The 23,474-nt window shown below is 37.7% G+C and overlaps 2 protein-coding genes across 3 annotated transcripts; one reads left to right on the forward strand and one right to left on the reverse strand.

Moving 5' to 3' along the window:
* The first annotated feature begins 11,240 nt into the window (after positions 1–11,240).
* LOC125469189 (protein IQ-DOMAIN 17-like) lies at positions 11,241–14,032 on the forward strand. Of its 2 annotated transcripts, none has more exons than XM_048566261.1 (5): positions 11,241–11,541; positions 11,671–11,937; positions 12,054–12,302; positions 12,655–12,795; positions 12,900–14,032. In XM_048566261.1, exons 1-5 carry the CDS (start codon positions 11,458–11,460, stop codon positions 13,767–13,769), a joined length of 1,611 nt encoding a protein of 536 aa, XP_048422218.1. In that variant the 5' UTR covers positions 11,241–11,457; the 3' UTR covers positions 13,770–14,032. The 2 variants fall into 2 exon arrangements, with proteins under 2 accessions (XP_048422218.1, XP_048422219.1); XM_048566262.1 differs by having other exon boundaries at positions 12,658–12,795.
* A 4,845-nt stretch (positions 14,033–18,877) lies between these two features.
* Positions 18,878–21,785, reverse strand: LOC103937639. Its single transcript, XM_048565934.1, has 4 exons — positions 21,680–21,785; positions 20,368–20,441; positions 20,076–20,163; positions 18,878–19,361 (listed from the first exon to the last, which is right to left on the reverse strand). The coding sequence occupies exons 1-4, from the start codon at positions 21,783–21,785 to the stop codon at positions 19,162–19,164; spliced, it is 468 nt and encodes a 155-aa protein (XP_048421891.1). The 3' UTR covers positions 18,878–19,161.
* Between the last annotated feature and the right edge of the window lie 1,689 nt (positions 21,786–23,474).

Here is a 23,474-nt window from a genome sequence, read left to right on the forward strand (position 1 = left end):
GAATCTTACTTACAGTCTTACTGTTTTACTTTAAACTTTAACTCTTGTACATGGTTAATTAACTCACCTTCTCCTCTTACCCTTCAAGGCTCCACCAGTGGGGTTCTGAGGTGTAGAGCTGATGATTTCATTGTTACTAGCTCGGTGTATTGAAGGACACAGAAAAATCAAATTTCGTTTTGTTTACCGCAATATATAGGGTCCATATAACCAATCTGACGCACCAAATAATTCATTGTCATATTGGCTTTGCAACACTACCTTTAACAGCAAGGAGCTCCTCAAAATTTATCTGCATATATATAGTCCCTGTGGTCTGTTTTTAGCTTTTATGTTAGGGAAAATTAACATCCGATGCCCTTCACTTCAACGCTTTCATGTTGTTCACTTTCTTCACTACACTTGTATTGGTGAAGTCCTGAACTGGGAATCTAGGGAAGATAAATGAATGGACATGAGATCAATATACCCCTTGCTAATCTAATTTATGATTTAATTTTCAGATGTTGAATTATATAATGCAGTGGCGGAACCAGAACTTTGTAATAATAAGATCATACTATAAACTCCCTAAAATTGATCATAGTTTTATTCTTAGTCAATGATGTGTTCTCATATTTTTAGAAATGTAACATCATACCAAGAGACAAATGGAGAAAAACTACTAATATAGAGCCAACTAGAAGATAATAAGTTAAACACACAATAAAGAACGGATGAAATCTGTTGTCAAAGGTGGAGAGTGAATTAACATATGTTTAATAAAAGTGCAGCAAGTTGTATGTTCTTTCATAGTTCTTACAAAGTTCAAAAGGAGATTGAGTTCAAGCCAAGATAAAGCATAAGAATTGAGCTCAGACATTGTGTTTAATTGAAAATTAATTTAATTTTGAGAAGAAGAGAGATAAAGGAGGGGAAAAAAATATAGGAGCAAAGAGTTGTGCTAAAAATGGAAGAAGGACTAAGATAAGATAAGCTGCGAGTGGAGTACGCTGGCCCAAAAACGCTAAATGTCACCCACAAAACATTGCTTTCATTGAAATTGTTATAATGGTCAAAATAAATTAATAAGGAGGATTACATTGAGTCGTTGGGTCATGTGCACTCAATACCCCCACTGAAGCTTCGCCACTTACCAATTAACATACGTTTAGATTCTTTAAGAGTTAGCAGATGCACGAGAGTAAAGAATCAAGTCATTTTAATACTCATGTGTTAGTAAAGGCAAATAAAGTTGAGAATAAAAACCCATCTGGGGTAAGTGAGCTTCTCCTTATTTAACAGGTTTAGTGTCATCAGAGAACTTGTAAGCTAAATTAATGGCTATACCTTGACTTCTTCGCCATGCTCATTATTCATAGATCCTCATCAATAAAATCAAAATTATTTAATCTTATTTATTAAACAATTGTGTGTGATTATATTCATAGACAGATTCACAACAATCTTATAAAGTTAATTATTCATTAAAATATAGGAAAATACCTTAAAATGGGACAATTTCTTAATATTGGGACATAAATATGACATTTCTAATATGCACACAGCATGCACAACAATCAAACAGAAATAGGATTTTTCCTATACCTTGAACTGACCAAATTGTCCTTCCATATAAATAGGTTATCTAGAAATTCCAGCTCTCATTTCTCATTTTGTAGAGAGAAAAACATAGAGGAGAAAGATGAGAAATCTCTCTCCCCCAATTCTAGTTCAAAGAACCCTTAGCCACCCATCTTCTTCATCCAAGAGCTCTCTCTAACCCACCCATCTTCTTCATCCAAGCTCTCTCTCTTTCTCTCTCTATGCTCTCCCTCTACATTTAGAATTTCGAATATGCTCAAGAGCTTTTTCTCTAACCCACTCATCTTCTTCGATTTTTACCTTTTCATTCGTAGGCTTTGTGAACTGGGTTGCTTAATTTTGTTTTTTGATTGATGGATTTATGGAGTTGAAGTGATTGTTTTGGTGTTTCTTGGAGGAGACCCAAAACCTTCAATTTTGATTTTTAATTTTTTATCATTTCTCTTATTTATATGTGGGTTTTCATTTCTTCTATCTTCTCCTTCCCTCTGCTCCTTCTCTCGATCCCAAATTTACAAGCAATAAAATAGGGTTTGGCTTTTGCTGCAATTAAATGAAAAAAACGTAGTAAAGGTCAGTTGCCTTCTGGAGAAGAGATAAATTTGAAGGAAAAGAGATAAATCAGAGTGGAAAGAAGAAAGAGAGAAAGATATGGACAAAATTGTTTCGCGTACTCGTTCGCTCTCTTCGTATTAAGCTCGCTCATACACTGTATGTACACTACTTGCACAGGACATGCACATGTTATGCTCACAGATCTAGGCTCAACCCAAAAACCCATAGCTCACAGCTCTCTTTAAAATCAGAAAAAATGACCCTAAACTTTATATGAAGAATCGAAGATTAATTAATTTGAATTTGGTATCAAATTTGATTGGGTTCAAATATTTCAAGGATTTGAAAAAATTGCAGTTTGAATAAGCACGAAAGAACCCAACTGAATCAAAGGAAAAAAGTAGTAAACTACATTAATGCGAAGAGTATCAAGGATGTAAATACGCACCATCTACACATAATACACTATATGCACACCACATGCACATAATATGTACAGTACATGCACATGATATGCACAGAACGAGAGAAACTTTAACGGCAACATATTGGTATAGTAGATACAATTAAAATAGAACTTTTACGGAATGTTTTCTTGTATTACTTGTTTAGAAATATATATACATCAGTACTATTATAGTTTTACAAGGAAACAAATAACATATACACAAACCTACTTAATAAAGGACTCCTATTATTTACATTCCCTACTTTTCCTAATATTGACTCACGCTAACACTCCCCCTCAAGTTGGTGCATAGATATCACACATGCCCAACTTGACAAGTGAGTCATCAAACCTTCGACTACATACTGCATGAGTTAGAACGTCTGCAAGTTGCTCCTCTGACTTCACAAAAGGTATTGACACAATCTTCCTTTCAAGCTTCTCTTTAATAAAATGTCGATCAACTTCCACATGTTTTGTCCTATCATGCTGTACCGGATTATCAGCTATATCTCTTGCTGACTTATTATCACAGTATAGTCTCATGGTTTCCTTTGGCTTGAACCCAAGCCCCTCAAGAAGCTTTCGAAGCCAGAGAATCTCACAAATGTCGTGAGCCATCCCTCGATACTCGGCCTCAGCCGAGGATCTTGATACTACCTTCTGTTTCTTACTTCTCCATGTGACTAAATTGCCTCCTACAAAAGTAAAATATCCCGAAGTAGACCGTCTGTCACCTACACTTCCTGCCCAATCAGCATCCGTGAACCCCTCAATCCTAAAATGTCCATGCTTCCGATAGAGAACTCCTTTTCCAGGTGCAGACTTTAAATAAGCTAAGATACGCATAACAGCAGCCATATGATCTTCACTCGGTGAATGCATAAATTGACTTACTACACTTACTGCATAGGCAATATCTGGTCGTGTATGAGCCAAATAAATTAGTCTCCCTACAAGTCTCTGATATCTCCCCTTATCAACCGATTTCTGATTCGGATCCAAACATAGATGATGTTTTTCAACAATAGGAGTATCAACTGGCTTACATCCCAGCATACCAGTTTCTTTTAACAAATCCAAAACATACTTACGTTGTGACAAGAAAATACCTTTCGAAGATCGAGCAACTTCGACTCCAAGAAAATACTTCAAATCCCCTAGGTTCTTCATTTCAAACTCAGCCGCAAGATTTCTCTGCAGCCTTGAAATCTCATCACAATCATCCCCAGTAATAATCATGTCATCTACATAGATGATTAAGGCTGTCACTTTTTTCTGTCTCCGTTTAACGAACAATGTATGATCAGAATGACTCTGATAATACCCAATCTTTTTCATAACTTGAGTAAACCTATCAAACCATGCACGAGGCGATTGCTTCAGCCCATAAAGAGACTTACGCAACCGGCATACTTCGGTACTTCTACCAGCACTGTACCCAGGAGGAAAATCCATATATACTTCTTCCTCCAAGTTCCCATGGAGAAAAGCATTTTTCACATCAAACTGTTTTAATGGCCAGTCCATATTAGCAGCTAAAGAAATCAGAACACGTACCGTATTCATCTTGGCAACCGGAGAGAACGTCTCTTGATAATCTACACCATATGTTTGGGTGTATCCTTTAGCTACCAACCTTGCTTTGTACCTGTCTATTGATCCATCGGCTTTGTATTTGACAGTAAACACCCACCGGCATCCAACTGTTTTTTTTTCCTCCGGCAAGGACGTCACCTCCCAGGTATTATTCTTCTGTAACGCCAACATTTCTTCATCCATTGCATTTGCCCACTTTGGATCCTTTAGAGCCTCATCCACACGAGTTGGTACTCGAATAGCCTCCATATTGTCTATCAAGGTCTTACGCTCTGGTGCAAGACCATTGCATGAGACATAGTTGGCTATCGGATACTTTACTTTGCCTTCCGGAGAAAACCTGTCAGGTGGCACACCCCGATTTTGTCTCGGTGGCAGCTTATATGTATTTACATCAGTACTTGCATTAGTTACATAATCATCCACAATACTTACCTCAGGTTTATTCAGAGAAGAATCATTGGGCATCACCGTGGAGCTAGAGAGAGAGGGGGTTACACAAGTAGGCTCAACAATGCACTGTCCTGACTGTGGATCACTCTCGGCATCTTTTGCTTCTGACTGCATGCTGCTCTCGGCAGCAACTTCTGGCACGGCATGTATGATCACTGCCGCATTAGGCACGGCACCAGCATGCACGGCCTCAACATCAACCACAGTATTTTCTGGCACGGCATGTATGATCACTGCCGCATTAGGCACGGCACCAGCATGCACGGCCTCAACATCAACCACAGTATTTTCTGGCACGTCCAACCATTCCAGATCACCACTAGAGCTCTCCCCCTGGTGATCTGAAGATGAAGATACGGGGGCATAAAAAAACTCCGATTCAGAAAAGGTCACATCCATAGTAACATACATATGCCGAGTCTCAGGGTGATAACATTTATATCCTTTTTGGTGAGATGAGAAACCAACAAACACACATCGAAGGGCACACGGATCCAACTTAGTGCGATGAATTTTCGGAATATGCACATAAGCCACACAACCAAATACCCGGGGCTTGAGAGTATGAGTAGACATCACCTGAACATGTTGAGTGAGAACTTGAAGAGGAGTTCGAAAGTCAATCACCCGAGAGGGCATACGATTAATCACGTAGACCGCATAAGTAACTGCTTCAGGCCAAAAAATCTTAGGAACAGACCCGCCCAGAAGTAGAGCACGTGCCGTTTCTAAGATATGGCGATTTTTCCGTTCAGCCACTCCATTTTGCTGTGGAGTATAGGGACAGGTTGTTTCATGGAGAATGCCTTGATCACAAAGAAACTCCGACAACTCACAATTAAGATACTCACCACCATTATTAGAACGAAGAACTTTAATTACAGATAAGTATTGTGTCCGAATCATTTGAGAAAAGGTTCGGAATACCATACCAACATCACTCTTATTTTTCACCACATATAACCACGTCATACGAGTGCAATCATCAACAAACGTAACAAACCACTTAATCCCAGAAGAAGTAACAACAGGAGATGGTCCCCAAACATCAGAGTGCACAAGTTCAAACGGTAAAGCTCTTTTATTCATACTAGGAGGAAACGAAGCCCGATGGCTTTTAGCAAGAATACATACTTCACAATGTAAGTCTGATTCATTTATTCCACTAAATAGACTAGGTAACATACGCCGTAAATACCCAAAAGATGCATGCCCTAACCGACGATGCAACAACCACACTTCTTGTAAATTACTAGACCGGGACGCTCGAACCGCATTAGCTCTGCCAGAAACGACGTCGTCCACATAGTACAACCACTCTCTCTTAGTGCCACGCCCAATTATCTCCTTGGTCTGAATATCCTGAAGGAGACAAAATGATGGATACATTAGAACAACACAATCCAATTGTTCAGTAACCTGTGGTATGGATAACAGATGATGGGATAAAGAAGGAACAAGCAAGCAATGATGTAGGGGAAGTGTAGGGGTAAGATGCACAGTGCCGGCACCACACATGGGTGCCAAAGTACCATTGGCAGTTGATATATTTTTCCTGTGAGATGTGGTCATGTATTGAAACATATTTTTATCATATGTCATATGATCCGTTGCACCAGAATCTAAAATCCAACCTGTATTTGCCATTTAATAATACGCAAAAATGACAATCACAAGTACACGGCAATCACAGCACCCTACCAATTACGGAACCACACGTTGCAAGAACAAACAAGCAACAACAACTTCCGCCGGAGTCAAACCCGTGACCTATTGGATTCGAAAAAAGGCTCAAACCCAACAGCACAGCAATCCACAAACAAACAACACGATACTACGTACACGCAACCACACCACACAGACAAAAAACTGTGCAGAGAAGTTGCTCACCAAATCACCAAAAACACCCTCACGGATCACACCTTTTTTTGCAGAAAAAATTGCAGAAAAATACACAGCAGAGATCGCAGCAATACCACACACACAGCAACACTGTTTGCTGCAGAAAAAACACTGCAGAAAAACCACACTGCACGCAGCAATACCACACACACAGCAACACTGTTTGCTGCAGAAAAATTGCAGAAAAAACACTGCAGAAAACCACACTGCACGCAGCAAGATTACACACACACACGGTACCACTGTTTTCTGCAGAAAATTGCAGAAAAACAGTCACCCAAGCACAGCGGAAGAAAAAAAAAACTAGGGTTTCGGCGCTCTTGATACCAAATAGAACTTTTACGGAATGTTTTCTTGTATTACTTGTTTAGAAATATATATACATCAGTACTATTATAGTTTTACAAGGAAACAAATAACATATACACAAACCTACTTAATAAAGGACTCCTATTATTTACATTCCCTACTTTTCCTAATATTGACTCACGCTAACAATTAAAACATAATTGTTATGTATATATGGTTACAGTGATAGTTTGAAAAGTCTTGTTACATATATCAATCACCGCTTAACCGTGCACGTGGAAAACATGATACTCATTGACATTATTTCACGGACACGTATGACTCTTAACATCCTCTAATTTTATTTTATTTTTATTTTTATTTTTTTGCAGAGGCCAACTAGGCTGTGATCATACTCGTTGAATTTTGGGGCACAACATACATGCATCATAACTAGTGAACATTCCCGCTTCTCATATTAAGATGTAGCCATGCACACCATATGTGCACCACATGCACATTACGAAAAAATTTGCACAAATTTATGTAATTGGACACTTGAACCAAAAATTGTTCCATCACAGTCTTATAGCATGTCAAAACTTGAAATTTATTCCACAACCCATACGCCCCAACATGAAACACAAACCTTAATTTAACTTCTAAGTATTAATTCATCTTACAACAACCCATTTATTCCATAAATCATTGATGAAGGAACTTGGAACCAAACACCCTACCTTACTATGTCTACCAAAACTTCAGTCGTTGGAAAAAATGGAACTTTCCGGCCAAAACAGATAATATGGTACAAAACCTAGTTCACTCTCCTAACCTCTCTCTCGCATCCCTTTGTTCGAAATCAGAGATATGAAGTGAACCCAAAGCCCAGCTCACTCTTCTCGCATCTCTTTGGACTTCCATCGCTTTGAAATCAAAGCTTAGAGATTTGAGGAAGGGAGAGAGAGTAGAGAGAGAAAGTGAGAGAAGAGAGAGAGGAAGGGAGAGATAGTAGAGATAGAGAAATCAGAAAATGGGAGGAATAACCCATTTAAATGTGGATATTTTAGTAATTTCGATTTTATGCATGGTTTGTACATGGTCGGTTTATCCTATTTATGTCCTAAGATTAAGAAATTGTCTCATTTTGGGGTATTTCTCTAAAATATATGGTGCAATGGTTACAAAAGCTAACCATTCTGTGCCTAATCCTATATTTATAATTGCAATAATTTGTAGGGAATTTTTATTAGCACTCTAAAAATCTCATTCTACACTCTAAACTTTTTATATTAGGAAAGAAAAAAAAAACACTTGGGAAAAGTGTAGAATAAAATTTTTGAAATACTAATAACACTTTCCTAATTTTTATCACTTCTGTAAAATATAATATGAAGTACAGTGCAGGACACTGTATCAGTATATTTAATATTTAATATTTAATGTTTGACTGAGCTTCCGAAAGCTGAAGAATCTGTGAAGACCATGTGTATCACTAAACTCTATGGCCAACTGTAGTCAAAATCCAGTACACCTACAACCACGAGTCTTACCAAGAGACCCAGAAAATGTTGAATTTTTATGGACCGCCACTTGTTGAATTAGAAGATGCCGTGGTGCCATTACTCAAAAGGTCCTCAAGTATTTGTAGAACGCAAGTGTACAGTGGGAACTGCAAGAGAAACTTACGCGTAAGCCTATTTCCAGAGTCATATATGACCTTTTACTTTTTAAGTGCATTGAAGAGTAATTGAATGTAATTTTTAGTTAAATATAATTTTTTTTACTTCAAGTTTTTCGGTGTATTAGAGATAGCCTAATGCGTTGCACAGATGCTTTTTTTTTTTTTTTTTTTTTTTTTTACCCTCTCATTAACGATGTTAAAGTACGTAAAGTATCGTATCATAAACCTGATTAAGTAATACATAATATTACTAATTACATCAAGACCTTTTGTGTAATTCTACATTTTAAATTCTACAAGTATTTAAGTTAAGAACAATATTGATATTGATTAACAATGAACTGCTGAATTGTCTTTGAAACTTTGATAAACAAACTTTCTTTAAATATACTTTGAGAAACAAGTTTTGCAAGTATTTTGCAAATTTGGCGGTAAGTTATTATCGAACAACTCTCTATATCTCTTTCATCACATATTACTTATGTGTTTAAATAAATGCAAAAGACAGTTTTGACAGAAAATTATAAGTTATTATCAAACCTAATTGACGATAGAGGTTGAATGTATGAAGACGGCCGTAGGCTCGTAGCCTTGTATATAAGTTGTGGAGGAGGACCACCGCGGTGCATCAACCACATGATAATTAACCCAACCTGCTGTCTGCATCCACGTGACAGCATGAGAGCTTTATGCCCTAGTTTATTTTTTTTTAAAGAGAAAAGGCAGCAACAGACCACCTTCCCCACAGACACCCTTTTCTACACAGAAAAGAAGAAGATAAGAGGAAAAAAAAAAGTATAAAATTATTGATAACATGGAGAGTAATTTAATTTTTTATAAGTATATGTAACCTTTTTTCCAATATGAGATTTATAGTCTCAACACACCCATATATATAGCAAATTATCTGGTTTTAGAATGGCTCTACTGACTACATTTTGTAAGAATAACTTACATACATCATTATCAACTAACACATAGAATCATAATTAATCCAAATTCATACTGACAAAAAAAATAATAGACACGCACCTGAGGGCGAAGAAGACATAATGCTCAGAAATCAAGAAAGTCTTCTACTCTCACAAAATTGTATGCTTATGCTTTAAATAGGACTTAACATTTTTTTTTTTTAACAAACGATATTATCTACACTAAAATGAGAGGGGGTGGGCTTAGCCTTACAGTGGACTAACAGTAATGTGGTTTAAATTCGTTTTTGACGAAAATCGAATTAAGACCTCTCACTCACAATGGACTTAACACATTTTTAAGCCAGTATTTGGAGAGCAGGGACCAACCTTTTTATAGTCACATAAGCCTATTGATATCCACCTTGTATGCTTATGCTTTTAATAGGACTTAACACATTTTTAAGCTAGTATTTGGAGAGCAGGATCAACCTTTTTATAGTCACATAAGCCTATTGTTATCCACCTATAAGGAATACAATAGGTCTCTCAAATAACTAAAAAAAGTCCTTTACATTATTTTTTTGAATGTTTCATATAACCTACCCTTACAAAACTCTATTAACTTAATCAATACAGTTCTATTAAATAATGATTATGTCTACTCAAATTCTTACACATTTATGTTAAGTCTGGTTGCTTGGGCCATTGTACCTTTTAAAGTTTAACATGTGGACAACACAAATTGAATGACGTGTATCACATATAGCCGTTGAACTTCATAAATGAAACAACATGTTCTGATAGTATAAAAAAAAATTGAAATTCAATCTTAAAATCAATTGAAAATATAAAAAACAACTCAATTACTTATACACAAATACAATAAAATGAATGAATCACTTTTCTCATATTGATATTGATACTCTCAACAAAGAAAAATATATATTGGCTAAAGACAGAGCACTACCGTTGGTTCCCGCGCACCCTCAACGTGCTCTCTCATTCTTTTTTTCCTTCTCTCTCGGTCTTCAACATCCTCGATAATCGATCTCACTCACGAAACACCAATTTTTCTCAATACTTTGTCACGTCCTCTATTACATTTTTAGTTTTATAAAGTTTTGTTGAGGTCTTCTCTGACAGCACCACCCATTTCTGTCCTTCAATGCCCCCCAAAAAAGTAAAGGATATGCTTCGGATCTCTTTACACTTAATTTATCTAATTTGAAATTTAAACAGTTAAAATTTGATTTAACGGTTACAATTATTATCATTTTTAAAGGATCCTTATTTGTAACCGTTGGATCAAATTTCAACAATCCGGATCACGGATTAGGTGGAAAGGGATCCGAAAATGATTCATTTCCCGCAAAAAAAACCTAAGTTTTAAGCAATTTTTAACGAAACACTTCCAGTACTGTTTATTTTTAATGAAAATGACATTTTTACTCTAAAAAGTAACTTCTGATATTATTTACTTACAACACATTTTAGTCATTTTGATTAAAATTCAATGTTTTCAAACATTTTTCATTAGTTTCCTAAGTTTTAACCTTTCAAACAAAAAAAAATGCCATCGATTCATTAGTATTTGTATAGAAGTTTTTGTTATAAATTTTAGTAATTTGTAAGTTGAGAGAGAACATCAACAGTTAACCGCTCGTATTCGGAGGATTTAAATGGACTGCGTAAACTGTTGTAGTGACTGCACAAACAATAATTTGTGTTATCGTCCAACAATATTAGAGCAAGACGTCATGTAACAGTGCCCAGTGCAGACTCGAAAAACATCGACTTTATATAATACTTGATTGAATGAATCTTAAGCTTTAGCTGAACAAGTCACATTCTTGGGTTTCTCTCTCGAGCTTTCTATATCAATCTTTAGAGTTAAAAGAGGTCGCACTTTCGTACAAGCCACGGTCATCCCCACTGTCATTATCTGTCACTTTGTGTTCTCTCTTTCTCTCTCTCGGCCTCCTACTTGCTGCTGTAAATGCAGCTGGGTTTTAGTTTTACTGTATTATCTGATGGGGAGGAAGGGCGGCACTTCCTGGTTGACTGCTGTCAAAAGGGCTTTCAGATCTCCCACTAAAGACGACGAAGATCAGAAGGTCCATTCTTCTTCGTCTTTAAAACCCAAAATCTTTTCACTTTCTTTGTTTTTTGTATCTCTGTTTTTGTTACTGGGCAGCAAATCCAGAAAATGTATATTTACCTTTGGTTTTCTGGGGTTTCTGTAGAAAAGAGAGAAACGAAGGTGGATTTTCAGAAAACCCACAAGTTTAAACCAACAAGAAACAGTGACCCAAGAAGCAGCCGCGGAGCAAAGGCATGTTTCTGCAGCTGCAGATCAAAAGCACGTGCTTTCTGTGGCGGTGGCCACGGCGGAGGCAGCGATGGCCACCGCCCACGCAGCCGCAGAAGTGGTTCGGCTGACTAGGCCATCCAATCACGCCAGAGAAAATTACTACGCCATTGTTATCCAGACAGCTTTCAGAGGATACTTGGTAGGTTTACAGCATTTAATATGACCAGATCTAAACTTCTGTTTGGTTGCGGTGAAAGTTAAACAAGAAAATGGGAAATTGGGTTTGAATGTTGTGTGATTTTGTTTGTGGTTTAGGCAAGGAGGGCGCTTCGTGCTCTTAAAGGGCTTGTGAAGTTGCAGGCATTGGTGAGAGGCCATAATGTCAGGAAACAAGCAAAGATGACGCTCAAGTGCATGCAGGCTCTGGTTCGAGTACAGTCTCGGGTGCTCGATCAGCGAACCAGGCTTTCTCATGAAGGCAGCAGAAAGTCTGCGTTTAGTGACACCACCAGTAGGGTTTGGGAATCGCAGTATCTTCAAGACATTTCGGATAGGAAGTCCCTGGTGAGTTAGATACATTCCCAAATAGCAACAAAGTTTACTTTTGAAATGTTAATCTTCGATGCTCAAGTGTTTTTCTTGCTTTTGACATTGAAAATTGCAAACAGGAAAGAAAGGAATTGGCCGTCTGATAACTGTTTGGTTTTAGTTTTAAGTTTCGTGTTATTGTGTTAGATATGCTTTTAGAAACTGCAGAGGAATTTGTGCGCAATGTTACTTAAAAATACCTTCTTTGTTATGATTAGTGTTAGTGGAAGTAGCTTTCTTGCTCTCTCTTGCTTTCACTTACAACAAAGAAAGAAAGAAAGAACACAGTAGTTCCAAGATAATTGAATTTGTGTATTGTTGTGTGTAGCAGTCTAGAGAGGGAAGTAGCATAGCAGATGATTGGGACGAACGTCCTCACACCATCGAGGAAGTAAAAGCCATGTTGCAGCACAGGAAAGAAGCTGCCATGAAGCGAGAGAAATCGTTGTCCCAAGCCTTTTCTCAACAGGTCTGTTATCCGCTTGAATCCGCTATAACTCTGTTTTTTTCCTTTTCTCAATGGTTTCATTTCATTCATGAGCTAATCGGTCTCAATTTTCTGTGTGATCGAAGATATGGAGGAACGGCAAGACCCCATCTATGGGAAATGAGGATGAGCTTGAAGAGAGACCGAAATGGCTGGATAGATGGATGGCCCCAAAGCCATGGGAGAGCAGAGGAAGAGCTTCAACTGACCAGAGAGACCACATTAAAACAGTCGAAATCGACACTTCTCAGCCTTATTCAAGTTTAGCACCAAACTACAGAAGATCAAGCGCAAGCCAATACCACCAAAACCAACAACAAAGACCCAGTTCACCAAAGCAAAGACCCGGCTCACCTAAACAAAGACCCAGCTCGCCACTCCATAGAGATAGAGCCTACCAAAGCCAACCCTTTCATCATCACTCCCCTATCACACCCTCCCCATCGAAAACCCGGCCTGTCCAAGTCCGGTCTGCCAGCCCTCATTGCATTAGAGAAGATAGAAGTTCCAATGCATCTCAAACTCCAAGCCTTAGGTCCAACTATTTCTACACTGGTGCTGTGCACCAACAACATAGCAGCAGGGCTGGTAGCACAAGCAATAGTAGCATTGCCAATTCTGGTGTTGCATTGCCTAATTACATGGCTGCAACTGAGTCTGCCAAGGCTCGGATACGCTCTCAGAGTGCACCCCGGCAAAGGCCATCTACACCAGACCGGGAACGAGCAGCCGGATCAGCAAAGAAAAGGCTCTCGTTTCCAGCTCCTGATCCTTATGGCGTGACAATTGGATATGGAGGTTATGGACACAGCTTGAGGAGTCCAAGCTTTAAGAGTGTGAGTGCATCGCATTTCGGCATGGAGCAACAGTCTAACTATTCTTCTTGTTGCACTGAGAGTCATGGTGGTGAGGTTTCCCCTTGTTCAACTAGTGACCTTAGGAGGTGGTTGAGGTGATTAAAATTGACTGGGGGGGATTGTGAGCTATAACTTGTCTCAATCTTTTAGTTTGATTTGAATTGTGATTAAGAGGTAGTTTTGACCACTAAATAATGTTCTAGTGGCAATTGGGATGTAATTTTAGAGAGCAGTGAGTATTTGGGTAGGTAGCAGAATGAATCTGATCGAAGTTTTCCCCCCTTTTTATGATTGGCTTGAAGTTAAAGGTGCAAGTGTGCTTTTTATTTTATTTTATATTTTATGATGAACATTTTCTTTTATTTCTTTCTTGTTGATAATCCATGAAAGAGACACAAGATACAACCAGTGCATCTATGTGCAAATGTGCCATTATTGACAAACTTTGTGACTTAGTTGATTACAATCTTCCCTCTCTTATTTTCCTACAATTTCTCACTCTCGTAGCTCCTAATTTAAACCAGAATTCCGCAAGTTCTCTCTTTGAGAAGTTATTGTTCTTTCCACTTATGTATTAATACGCGTTTATTTATTCATTTTGTACTCTAGATGATTCGGATTCAAAGTGTAAATTAATCGTCATTTACATTGTAACACGTGAATTGGGATACCAATGTTCCAATCCTACATGGCAATTCTTCATGTTCTTCACTATAATTCTTTCATGTTTCTAGCCTTTTACTTAATTAGTTGCACATTTCCAAATTAATTAAGCCATGTTTAAAATTTAAAGACAATATGAGGCTTGTAATTTAAGTAGTTAAGAACAATAATTTTTGCATATGAGGCCCCTCCACTGTTTCTTGTATATAAAGTTTGAATTTGGATCCCATCTGGATCCAAATTGTGGGGATCTTAGTGATCCTCACATATTAATCATTCATCGTATATCGTACGGTCAAAAATCATTTAAATTTTATTATTTAAAATTATATACAAATAGTAACTAAGAAAAATCGACTACACGATATACAATAAACAATTAAAATATAAAGATTCTTATAATTCTCATAAACAGTTAAAATGTTAAGATTCTTATAATTCTCATCCACAAAATTTAAGGACAATGGATCATTAACTATTTGCACTTTAATATCTTTTACGCATCCTTTTTTATCCATTAAAGGTGCAGCCTTTTTATGATTAATACCTGTCTGCTCGAGTATTTTCTTCAAATTTCAGAAAAAATCATGGACCAAATTCAGAGGGAAACAGTGGCACTGAAAACTCCATGTGCATCTTAGTACAGCGACCCTGTCCTGGGTCTGAAAAGTGGCCCTCTTGCTTTTTCCTACTTTATGATTATGTCTGCAAATATAGGTAGCATCATCAAAGTGATAAGTAGAATGACCCCTTACTGAACACCCTTTGGAAATTGATGAAACTGTCTTTCCCACTTCAATTTTTTTTTCAAGGAAAGAAGATAATATGTGCAATGGTGGAGATGCCTAATATATCTCAAACTGTTTTGTTTATACAATTATATATGTGCAATACGGGATACGAGGGTTTTTGTGTGGAATATTTCTCTTAGTGCCGCACATAGTGGGAAAAATTTCATCGGTGCCTAATGTGGTCACCTAGTCATCGTATAGATTGCTTGGAAACCCAACTGAAATTTGGAATATTTACTCAGCATATCATGTGCCCACTAAAGTTTAGTAAATTTGAGAAATATGGGCAAAATGGGTTTCCTATTCTGTCTGACTTAATTTAGGGAAGTATAGATACATAAGGATTCCTAATGGGCTTATGATGGGCGTATTCTATTAAGGCTATGTACTTTATATCAGTAAGAGCAACTTCACCGTTGCTAAGGCCTTCTAGGGATATTCACTATTTAATCCATCCAGTGAACAGTAACTGTTTTTTGCATCTCCACTCCTACACTAAATAGCTCTGACAATGGGCAATAAAATAATAGTATGTTTTTATTTTTCAAATAATACAAAATAATTATTTTAAGAAAAGTAAAACAGAAACCCAAACACCACCCAGTGGTGACTCAACAGAATTGAACAGAATAGAATCGAATAGTTCCCAGTTCCGTCTCTCTCTGTTTCTATCACTCTTTGCAAATTGCAATGTCCGGAAACCACCATGTCCTCTGCTTGGTGCTCTCATGCCGCAAAATTACAGCACAAGTGATGAGCCCCAACAGCTCCTCAATCATAGCCATGGCCTCCTCCTCCGAGTAAGAGTTCGTTGCCCGCTACCGATCCAATCTCAACCGCTTCCTTCGCTCCCAAACCTTCTGGGACGCCAAGGTCGCCTCTCGCATCGGTGAGAAGCTCGCCCTCCGTCTCCGGGATATCGACGTCACTGGCATCGAGATCGACCTCCGCGAAGAGCTATTCAGGCCGGTCCACCACCGCATTAGGGTGTTACCGCTCTTCGACTTTGTCTAGGCCCGTCCACCATGTGGCTGACGTCGCCCAGACGTCAACCTTGTGTCACGTGGCCTTCGAGTTCTCGGGCTAGTTACTTGTGCCGGGCCTCTCCCTCGGGCTCACTTGGGGTCAATCGCCAGCACACGCTGGACCTCATTGCTGGGACTATCTGGCCCTGTTTGAGAGCCAGTCCATCGGGCTATTACCCACGGTGGAACTGCTCTAAGAGTCTGTGTTGGTGTTTCACATAATACATCACATTTGGTATTGTAACTTCTTGTGGAAACCAATAGAAGAACTCTTACTAGCATGCATGGAGAAACAACAAAAGGAAAATGTCTTTGAAACTTTGTGATTGAGGTTAGTACTCTAGCGTGTTTTAAATATATGAACACCTTAATTAATATTTTTAATTAAGCTACGTAATGGAGTTTCTATAATAATTTGCATCAAACACGCCATTTACAAGAGTCGAATTTTAGACCTTCCAGTCCTAACCTTCCACTTAACAGTTGAAAAAATATATATCTAAACCGTAGTACTAAGTGATAATTGTTCATTTATAAAAATAAAAATAAAAAAAAATAAAAAATTATCTTGTTATTAGTTATTTTTTAGATTGCAGTGCGAATTAATTCGCAGAGGACAGTTCAAAGCTAACTGAACAACCTTTTAAGCTTTTATGCGGAATCCTGTATTTTTTAAGGAAAACTAATGAAAAGAATTTGAAAACTTTAAGTTTTAACAATAAAGACAAAATAAATGGTAAAGTGAATAGTACCAGAATTGACTTTTTAGTGTAAAAATACGGTTTTTTGTTAAAGTGAATAGTACCGGAAGTTTTTCGTTAAAATTCCTTATTTTTTATTGCAAAACTCTTTATTTTCATATGCGAAACTATTGCATTTTTTTGACATTTTCTCTGTTGCGAGAAGTGGTTTCTTCCTGGTCCATCTCTGAAGATCTTATCATGAAGAAAATCCTCTATCGCACCTTTCTCTCCGCAACATTGGGGATCAAAGCCAATCAAAAGATATGAAGAAATTGAGGTTCCACCATAAAATCAATTGGCAATATGGAGAGCTATAAGTTCATGCAAGGTCCCTCCTCCTCCCATCAATGTGGGACATATTCTCAACACGCTCCTTCACGTGTGGCGAATTTTTAAGCCTAACACGTGAACAACACAACGGGGTGACGATATGGAGCGCATGTGACCGTTTGGCTTCACACGTGGGACAACCTGTTCTAATACCATGAAGAAGTTGAGGTTTCACTACAAAACCAATTGCCAATATGGGGAGTAGCCCAACCTTTAATAAGCTCATGCAATGTCCGTTTTTCCAACAATATAAGGCTCATTCTCAACAAGATGGCGACGTTGCCATTCCGCAGAACACCCCAAGGCCCTCTTCCCCCGAGTTTCACCACCCAAACCATCACTTAGAACGACCAACCCCAAACAACCCATACCCAGCACCAATCATTTGGATATTTAGAATGGAAGTGGAGTCCAGATTGTTTGTTGTTGTGGACCGTTGTTCTTTGCAAATCTTTTTTTTCAACGTTGGTGTTTACTACAAGAGTATTTCTTAGTAAGACATTCATTCGAATTCCATAGCTTTTACTACGCGAGATTTTTGTCTTTCATAATTTATCTAGCTGCGCAGGATTTTGCAGGTTTTTGTTTTAATCTTGCAGGTTATGTTAGAATGACTCGTGAAAGTTCACCTTAGTTAGGACATGGTGAAAGTTCACCTTAGTTAGGGCATAGTGAAGGTTCATCTAAGGGAGACTTAAAACTAAATTCTTGCGTCCTTGAAGCCAAGAGCAAAACCTTCTGCTTGCGTGTTTAAGGGCTGGTTTGGTATTGCTGTGCTTTAAAAAAAAGCTGCTGTGAGAATAAGCGGCTGTGCTGTGAGAATAAGCGGCTGTGAAATAAAGCAGCAAAATGTTTGGTAAACTTTTTTGTAAAAGTGCTTTTGGAAAAAAAAAGCAGTATGATAGTGTTTGGTAAACTTTTTTGTAAAACAGCTGTGCCTGTGTGAAATGACCAAAAAGGGTATATTACTAGATGTGCTATTAATTTAATTTTCTTAACAAATAAAAGTGAATTACTAAATATATTTTATTTTTAGAAGAAAAATATTTATAAACTTTATCTTAAATATTAATTAGTATGACAAACTACTTTAATAGAAATATTTTAGAGTGAATAGCTAGAATTCATTAGTACAATATTGTTAATGTACTTGAAAGTAGTCTAATTAGATGCATTCATCAAACTTGTTGCTATTCTATTTCTTAATGCCTCTATCTCATGTGATCCTTCAACTTGATAATTTTGATATTCATCATCATCATCATCACTACTATCGCTTTCTTCGCAAAAGTCCCTGGGGTCATCAAAATGACGATCACTTTCAGAATACCTCCGTATGTAGTTATGAAGAGCCATTGTAGCAATGACAATCTTCACTTGCTTATTGAACGGGTAATTAGGCATATCCCTTAAAATTGCCCATCTTTTCTTCCATACCCCAAAAGTTCGTTCAATGATGCTCCTAAGAGAAGAATGCCTGTGGTTGAATACCTCTGTGTAACGCATCCATACGCGCATCTAAGTATATACGCATATGCAGCAGAGCAGCTTTCTGGTTGTTTTAATATGTAAAATTACAAGAATTCAGAAAGCCACAACAAAGAGTTTATAACTATGCAATTGTGTGATCCAAATCAAGAACCAGAGATCGTTCATAACGCCAGAACCACGAACAATCCCAATGTCAATACTCGAAGAGCTAAAACTGTGTTACATTATTCATTCTCAATGGGAATCAAGGACGGAACTTAAGTAAACAACATCAAAATGGTATCAAGTGCAGAAATCGAAAAATTCAAGCGTTCCTCCCATGATTAAAATTTATACAACCCAGCAAACAGGCATTGTCACCAGCAATAAACAGGAGAGAATACAAGAAAAAAGACTTCAATTCAAATCTGGAATCCAGAGTACCTAGAAGCATATGCCGATGGATGGTTTACTCCTTTGCTTCTGAACCAATAGAGGTGACTTTAGCCTCATCCAACTTTGGTTGGTTTGTAGTAAGTCCTTCCAGCGTTTTGTAAAACTCCTCAGAAAGAGGACCAGGTCGGTGCAGAGGAACATGTTTGGGAACTGGAGCATCGTTCTCGATCACCTCACATTCGTAATCATCAGGAACACCCCATGGATCCCACTCTGCAATGCAAGTCAATACAGAACGCAAACTATTACAAACAATCCATTGTATATTGTATCTCAAAATGTCAGCTCAAAAAAGAACTTCATACAAAGGCAACAGAAAGGCATCAGTTTGATCATCAGAATGATAAAACTCTGAGACGGAAGAACCAAAAAATCAGCATTAACTGAAGCATGCAAGTACACAATGGCTAGTAAAAACCATAGTTCACAGTTCACACAAACAATGATTCCTACTTTGGACATTGAACGAGAGTTTGAAATGCTTCAAAGTGAAGAAAACAGATTTGCTTATTATATGTTCCACTTGAACTTGGATTCAATTGTGTCCATTAACCGCAACCACCACCCGCCCCCTGCCACCCTCTTTTTTCTTCTTTAACCACCTCATATGATATGCATTACCAGCATTCTGGGGCAATCATAGAAATGAACAACTTATTAAGTTACCATCACAAAACAAAACTACACAGCCAATTCGATTACTTTTCAATTTCTCATCAACCAAACTAAGAAAAAATGTCGAAATCACAAACAAGCACTCAATTTCCCAAAATAAAACCACATTTCTGAGCTAAATTCCAATTTTCATGGCCAATGTCAATCCCAAAACACAAATAACCATTTTCAATTTCATTTCTTTCAAAAACGAGAAAAAACTAAATAAATGAATTACCAAAACCAGCAATAAAAATAACATATTATACTGACCGATCATCTTGCCGATGAGAGTGAGCTCGTCGCGCGCCTCCTCGATGAGCTCCTCGACCTGGCCGCAGCCGAGCTTCCTCCACAAACCCTAATTTTTTCCCCAATTAATTTTTTCCCAATTAATTTTTTCCACAAACCATATCACCCTTCCCCAATTAATTTTTCCCCACCCTCCATCCCCAATTGTTTTTCCCGACACCCATACCCTCATCCCTTTGCTCTTCCCACCCCTCTTTCCCTAATCTCCCCATCCCTAATTTGAAAAATCCAAACAAATAAATGAGAAGCTTACCTGGAGAAACCTGGAGAACGAGATCGCTAGTTTTTGGAACGACGGAACGAGAGAACGAGAGAACGAGAGAGAGCCTGAGGTTCGGGTTATGCGAGAGAGCTCTGAGGTGAAGAGCGTGCGAGAGAGTTTTGGAGAAAGGCGAGAGCGTCGGTGAAGGGAAAAGCCGAGGGCAGTTTTGGGTTATGGTATATTTCATTAAACCTGGACACTGTTCACCCGTGTGTGGGTGAAAATAAGCTACTTTTGGAAGCTACAAATTGCAGCTTCTTGTCATCTCTTGGTTTTGGGCTTTTTTTCACCCTCAACTTTGAAAAAAAGCTGTTTTTCAAAGTTTACCAAACACCAAAAATTTTCATAGCTTTTTTTCATAGTAGCTTTTTTTTTAAGCACCTCAATCCCAAACAGGCCCTAAGTCTTTTGGGCCTTGGGAAGAGCGGACTGCCGTAGTTAAACCACTAATTGATTTTTTTTTTAAATAAAGAAAAAAATATTGAATTTTAACATGATGAAGTGTAATATTAATTTTATAAATAAATTATCTTGAAATTGGGTGTACCTTGATCATCAACATTTTGAATTTTATTACATTTTTATTTATGCTTTAAGGTTTCAGGTTGTTATTTTGATATTTTATAATGTTTGTTTGTCAGTGATTGTTTTTGGGGTTTTGGGTTTTTGAAGAAGAACTAAGGGTTCAATGTAGTTTGGGATTAGGGTTTTAAAATGTTGTTTTGGGTTGTTGTAATAATAAGGATATTATTAAACAAACAAGAATGACAAAGCGGCTTCAAAATCCTAAGATGCTATATCGTAACTAACTTGTTGTTCATACTAAACTGTAAGCTATATTTATAGGGAGCAAAACCTAAAAATCCTAATTCGGATGGGTTAGGCCCATATACTTAAACTAACAAGCAAACCCAAATAATCATAAAATACTAATATTTTCCAACAAGTCCTTATTTAAGGACTGACCCACCACTTTTGAGTACTCATGTAAGGACTTAAAGGGAATCTTTGTATCCCTGAAGGAATATTGCCTCCAATGGTAAAATCCCTAAATTTGAAGTTGTTATGATTTCATGTGATAATTTAATTAGATGCACATTTTTTGTTTATGTTAACTTCTTTTAATTAATTAAAAGCATTAATACCCGAGGTGACTATACTGTTAACAATGGCTATCTGGTGGGTAAGGAGTTGGTGCAATCTAACTCGGTCGGTGCTTCTACGTTGGCGGGGAGTAATTTTTTTCACCTCTCTGGAAGTCAATATGGAGGCCTAAGAGTCCCCCTAAGGTGAAAATTTTTACGCGAAAAGTTAGTCAGGACATTTTTCCGACCAGATGTAAATTTGCAAGGGGGTGCATCTCGATATTGAGTGGGGCGTGTATGAGGAACCTCGAAATGGAGGCGCATGTGTTCTGTGAGTGTAGGTTTGCAAAGGATGTGTGGTTGGGGTCTCCAGTGAGGTCTAGTTTCATGTCTGTACTGAGAGTGTCGATGCGCGAGTGGCTACTTTCAGTGGTTGAGAATCAAGATTTAAGTTTGAACTTGTTTTAGGGTTTGTGGCTAACTCATAACTCTCTGGTGTGGAATGGCATTGGGGATAGACAACCTATGGAGGTAGTGCAAAAGGTGGTCTATTGGTACCAGGCGTTTTTGGCAGCCCATGAAGTGCCGAGTGTGCCAAAGCCGCTCCTTCAACTCAAATGGATGACCCCCTTTCATGGGTGGGTCAAAATCAATGTTGATTGGGCCACACAGCTGGAACAGTTTGCAGGGGTGTGGGAGCTGTGTTAAGGGATTGAACGAGGAAGTTCTTAGTAGCAAGAGTATGGAGGAAGGTGGGAATTGGGTATGTTTTCCACATACAGCTTGAGGTAGTTTTGGAGGGCCTCCAGTTGGTGAGAATGTTGCAGGTTAGGTAGATTATTGTGGAGAGTGATTCCTCTCTAGCTATTGCTGTTATCAATAACTATTCTTGAGATTTGTCAGAGTTTGGTTTACTAGCGGAGGATGCTAGGCAAGCGGTGGAGTTTCTTTCCTCGATCTAGTTTGTGCACATGCCGAGATCATGTAATGGGGTTGCCCATAATTAAATTATCTAAGTTTGTTGTTTCTATTGGCAAGGAAATTGTATGGTTTGAGGACCCTCCTGATCTCATTCAGGACCTCCTCAGCCAGGATTTGATGTAGTTATTTTTGAATTCAATAAAATATCAAGCTTTCGTAAATTTATAAATAAAAAAATAAAAAATAAAAAATAAAAAGCATTAAAATCATAAGCATCAAAAGCACTAAAATCTTCAATCAAGATTTATGAGTCTTGTTTTCCACTCAACGTGCACATTTTTTTGTTTATATTAACCAATTTTTAATTAATTAAAAGCATTAAATTAAAAACATTAAAAGCTTCAATCAAAATTATGGGCTCCGTTTTCCACTCAAAGTTGTCTCTATATGTGAAGACATACATTATGTATTCGGTGAGGGACTCACTTTCTGCTCCTTTAGAGATTAATTTGTCCCTATATTTGTTTTATACCTATTTTATAAGATGGTTGTCCTTATTTAAGAACTCTACTGGAGATGCTTTACTTGTTCAATGATTCGGTTTCAGATGGAATCTTCGCATATTTCTCTTAATAAGTAAGTGGTTCGCATGAAAATGATAGTGAAACCGCTTCCAAAGACTCAGCGATAGGGTAAGGGGGCATCCTCGCAGGGGCCCCTCTTCTGGGACATGACTTAAGGTTCCGATCTCGAGTTTGGATGAAGCCCAAAACCCGCCGGAGATAAACCCTGTGTCATAAGCAATTAACCATATAAAATATTTTTAAGTCTAAAATACAAATATAAATAATTAAAAAATGAGTCTCAAACAAATAATCACACTAAAATTTATTATTGGATGTGACTAATAATATTAATTAAAATTGCAACGCATATCATGAATCGATAAAACTAAAACTATAATGCACTATTAGGTAGTGGAGCAAGGAATGAGTTTTTGTCTAAGTGTTTGAAATACCAAATTTCCCAATAATTCTGCATGGAGCAAGGACTGAAATTTTCTCTCATGTCCATGCATGGCATCCCCAAATG

This window comes from the organism of the source record quoted next, unplaced genomic scaffold (genome assembly GCF_019419815.1).
Source record: "Pyrus x bretschneideri cultivar Hongxiangsu unplaced genomic scaffold, Pyrus_bretschneideri_v1 Contig40, whole genome shotgun sequence".
In the NCBI taxonomy this organism is placed as follows: domain Eukaryota; kingdom Viridiplantae; phylum Streptophyta; class Magnoliopsida; order Rosales; family Rosaceae; genus Pyrus; species Pyrus x bretschneideri.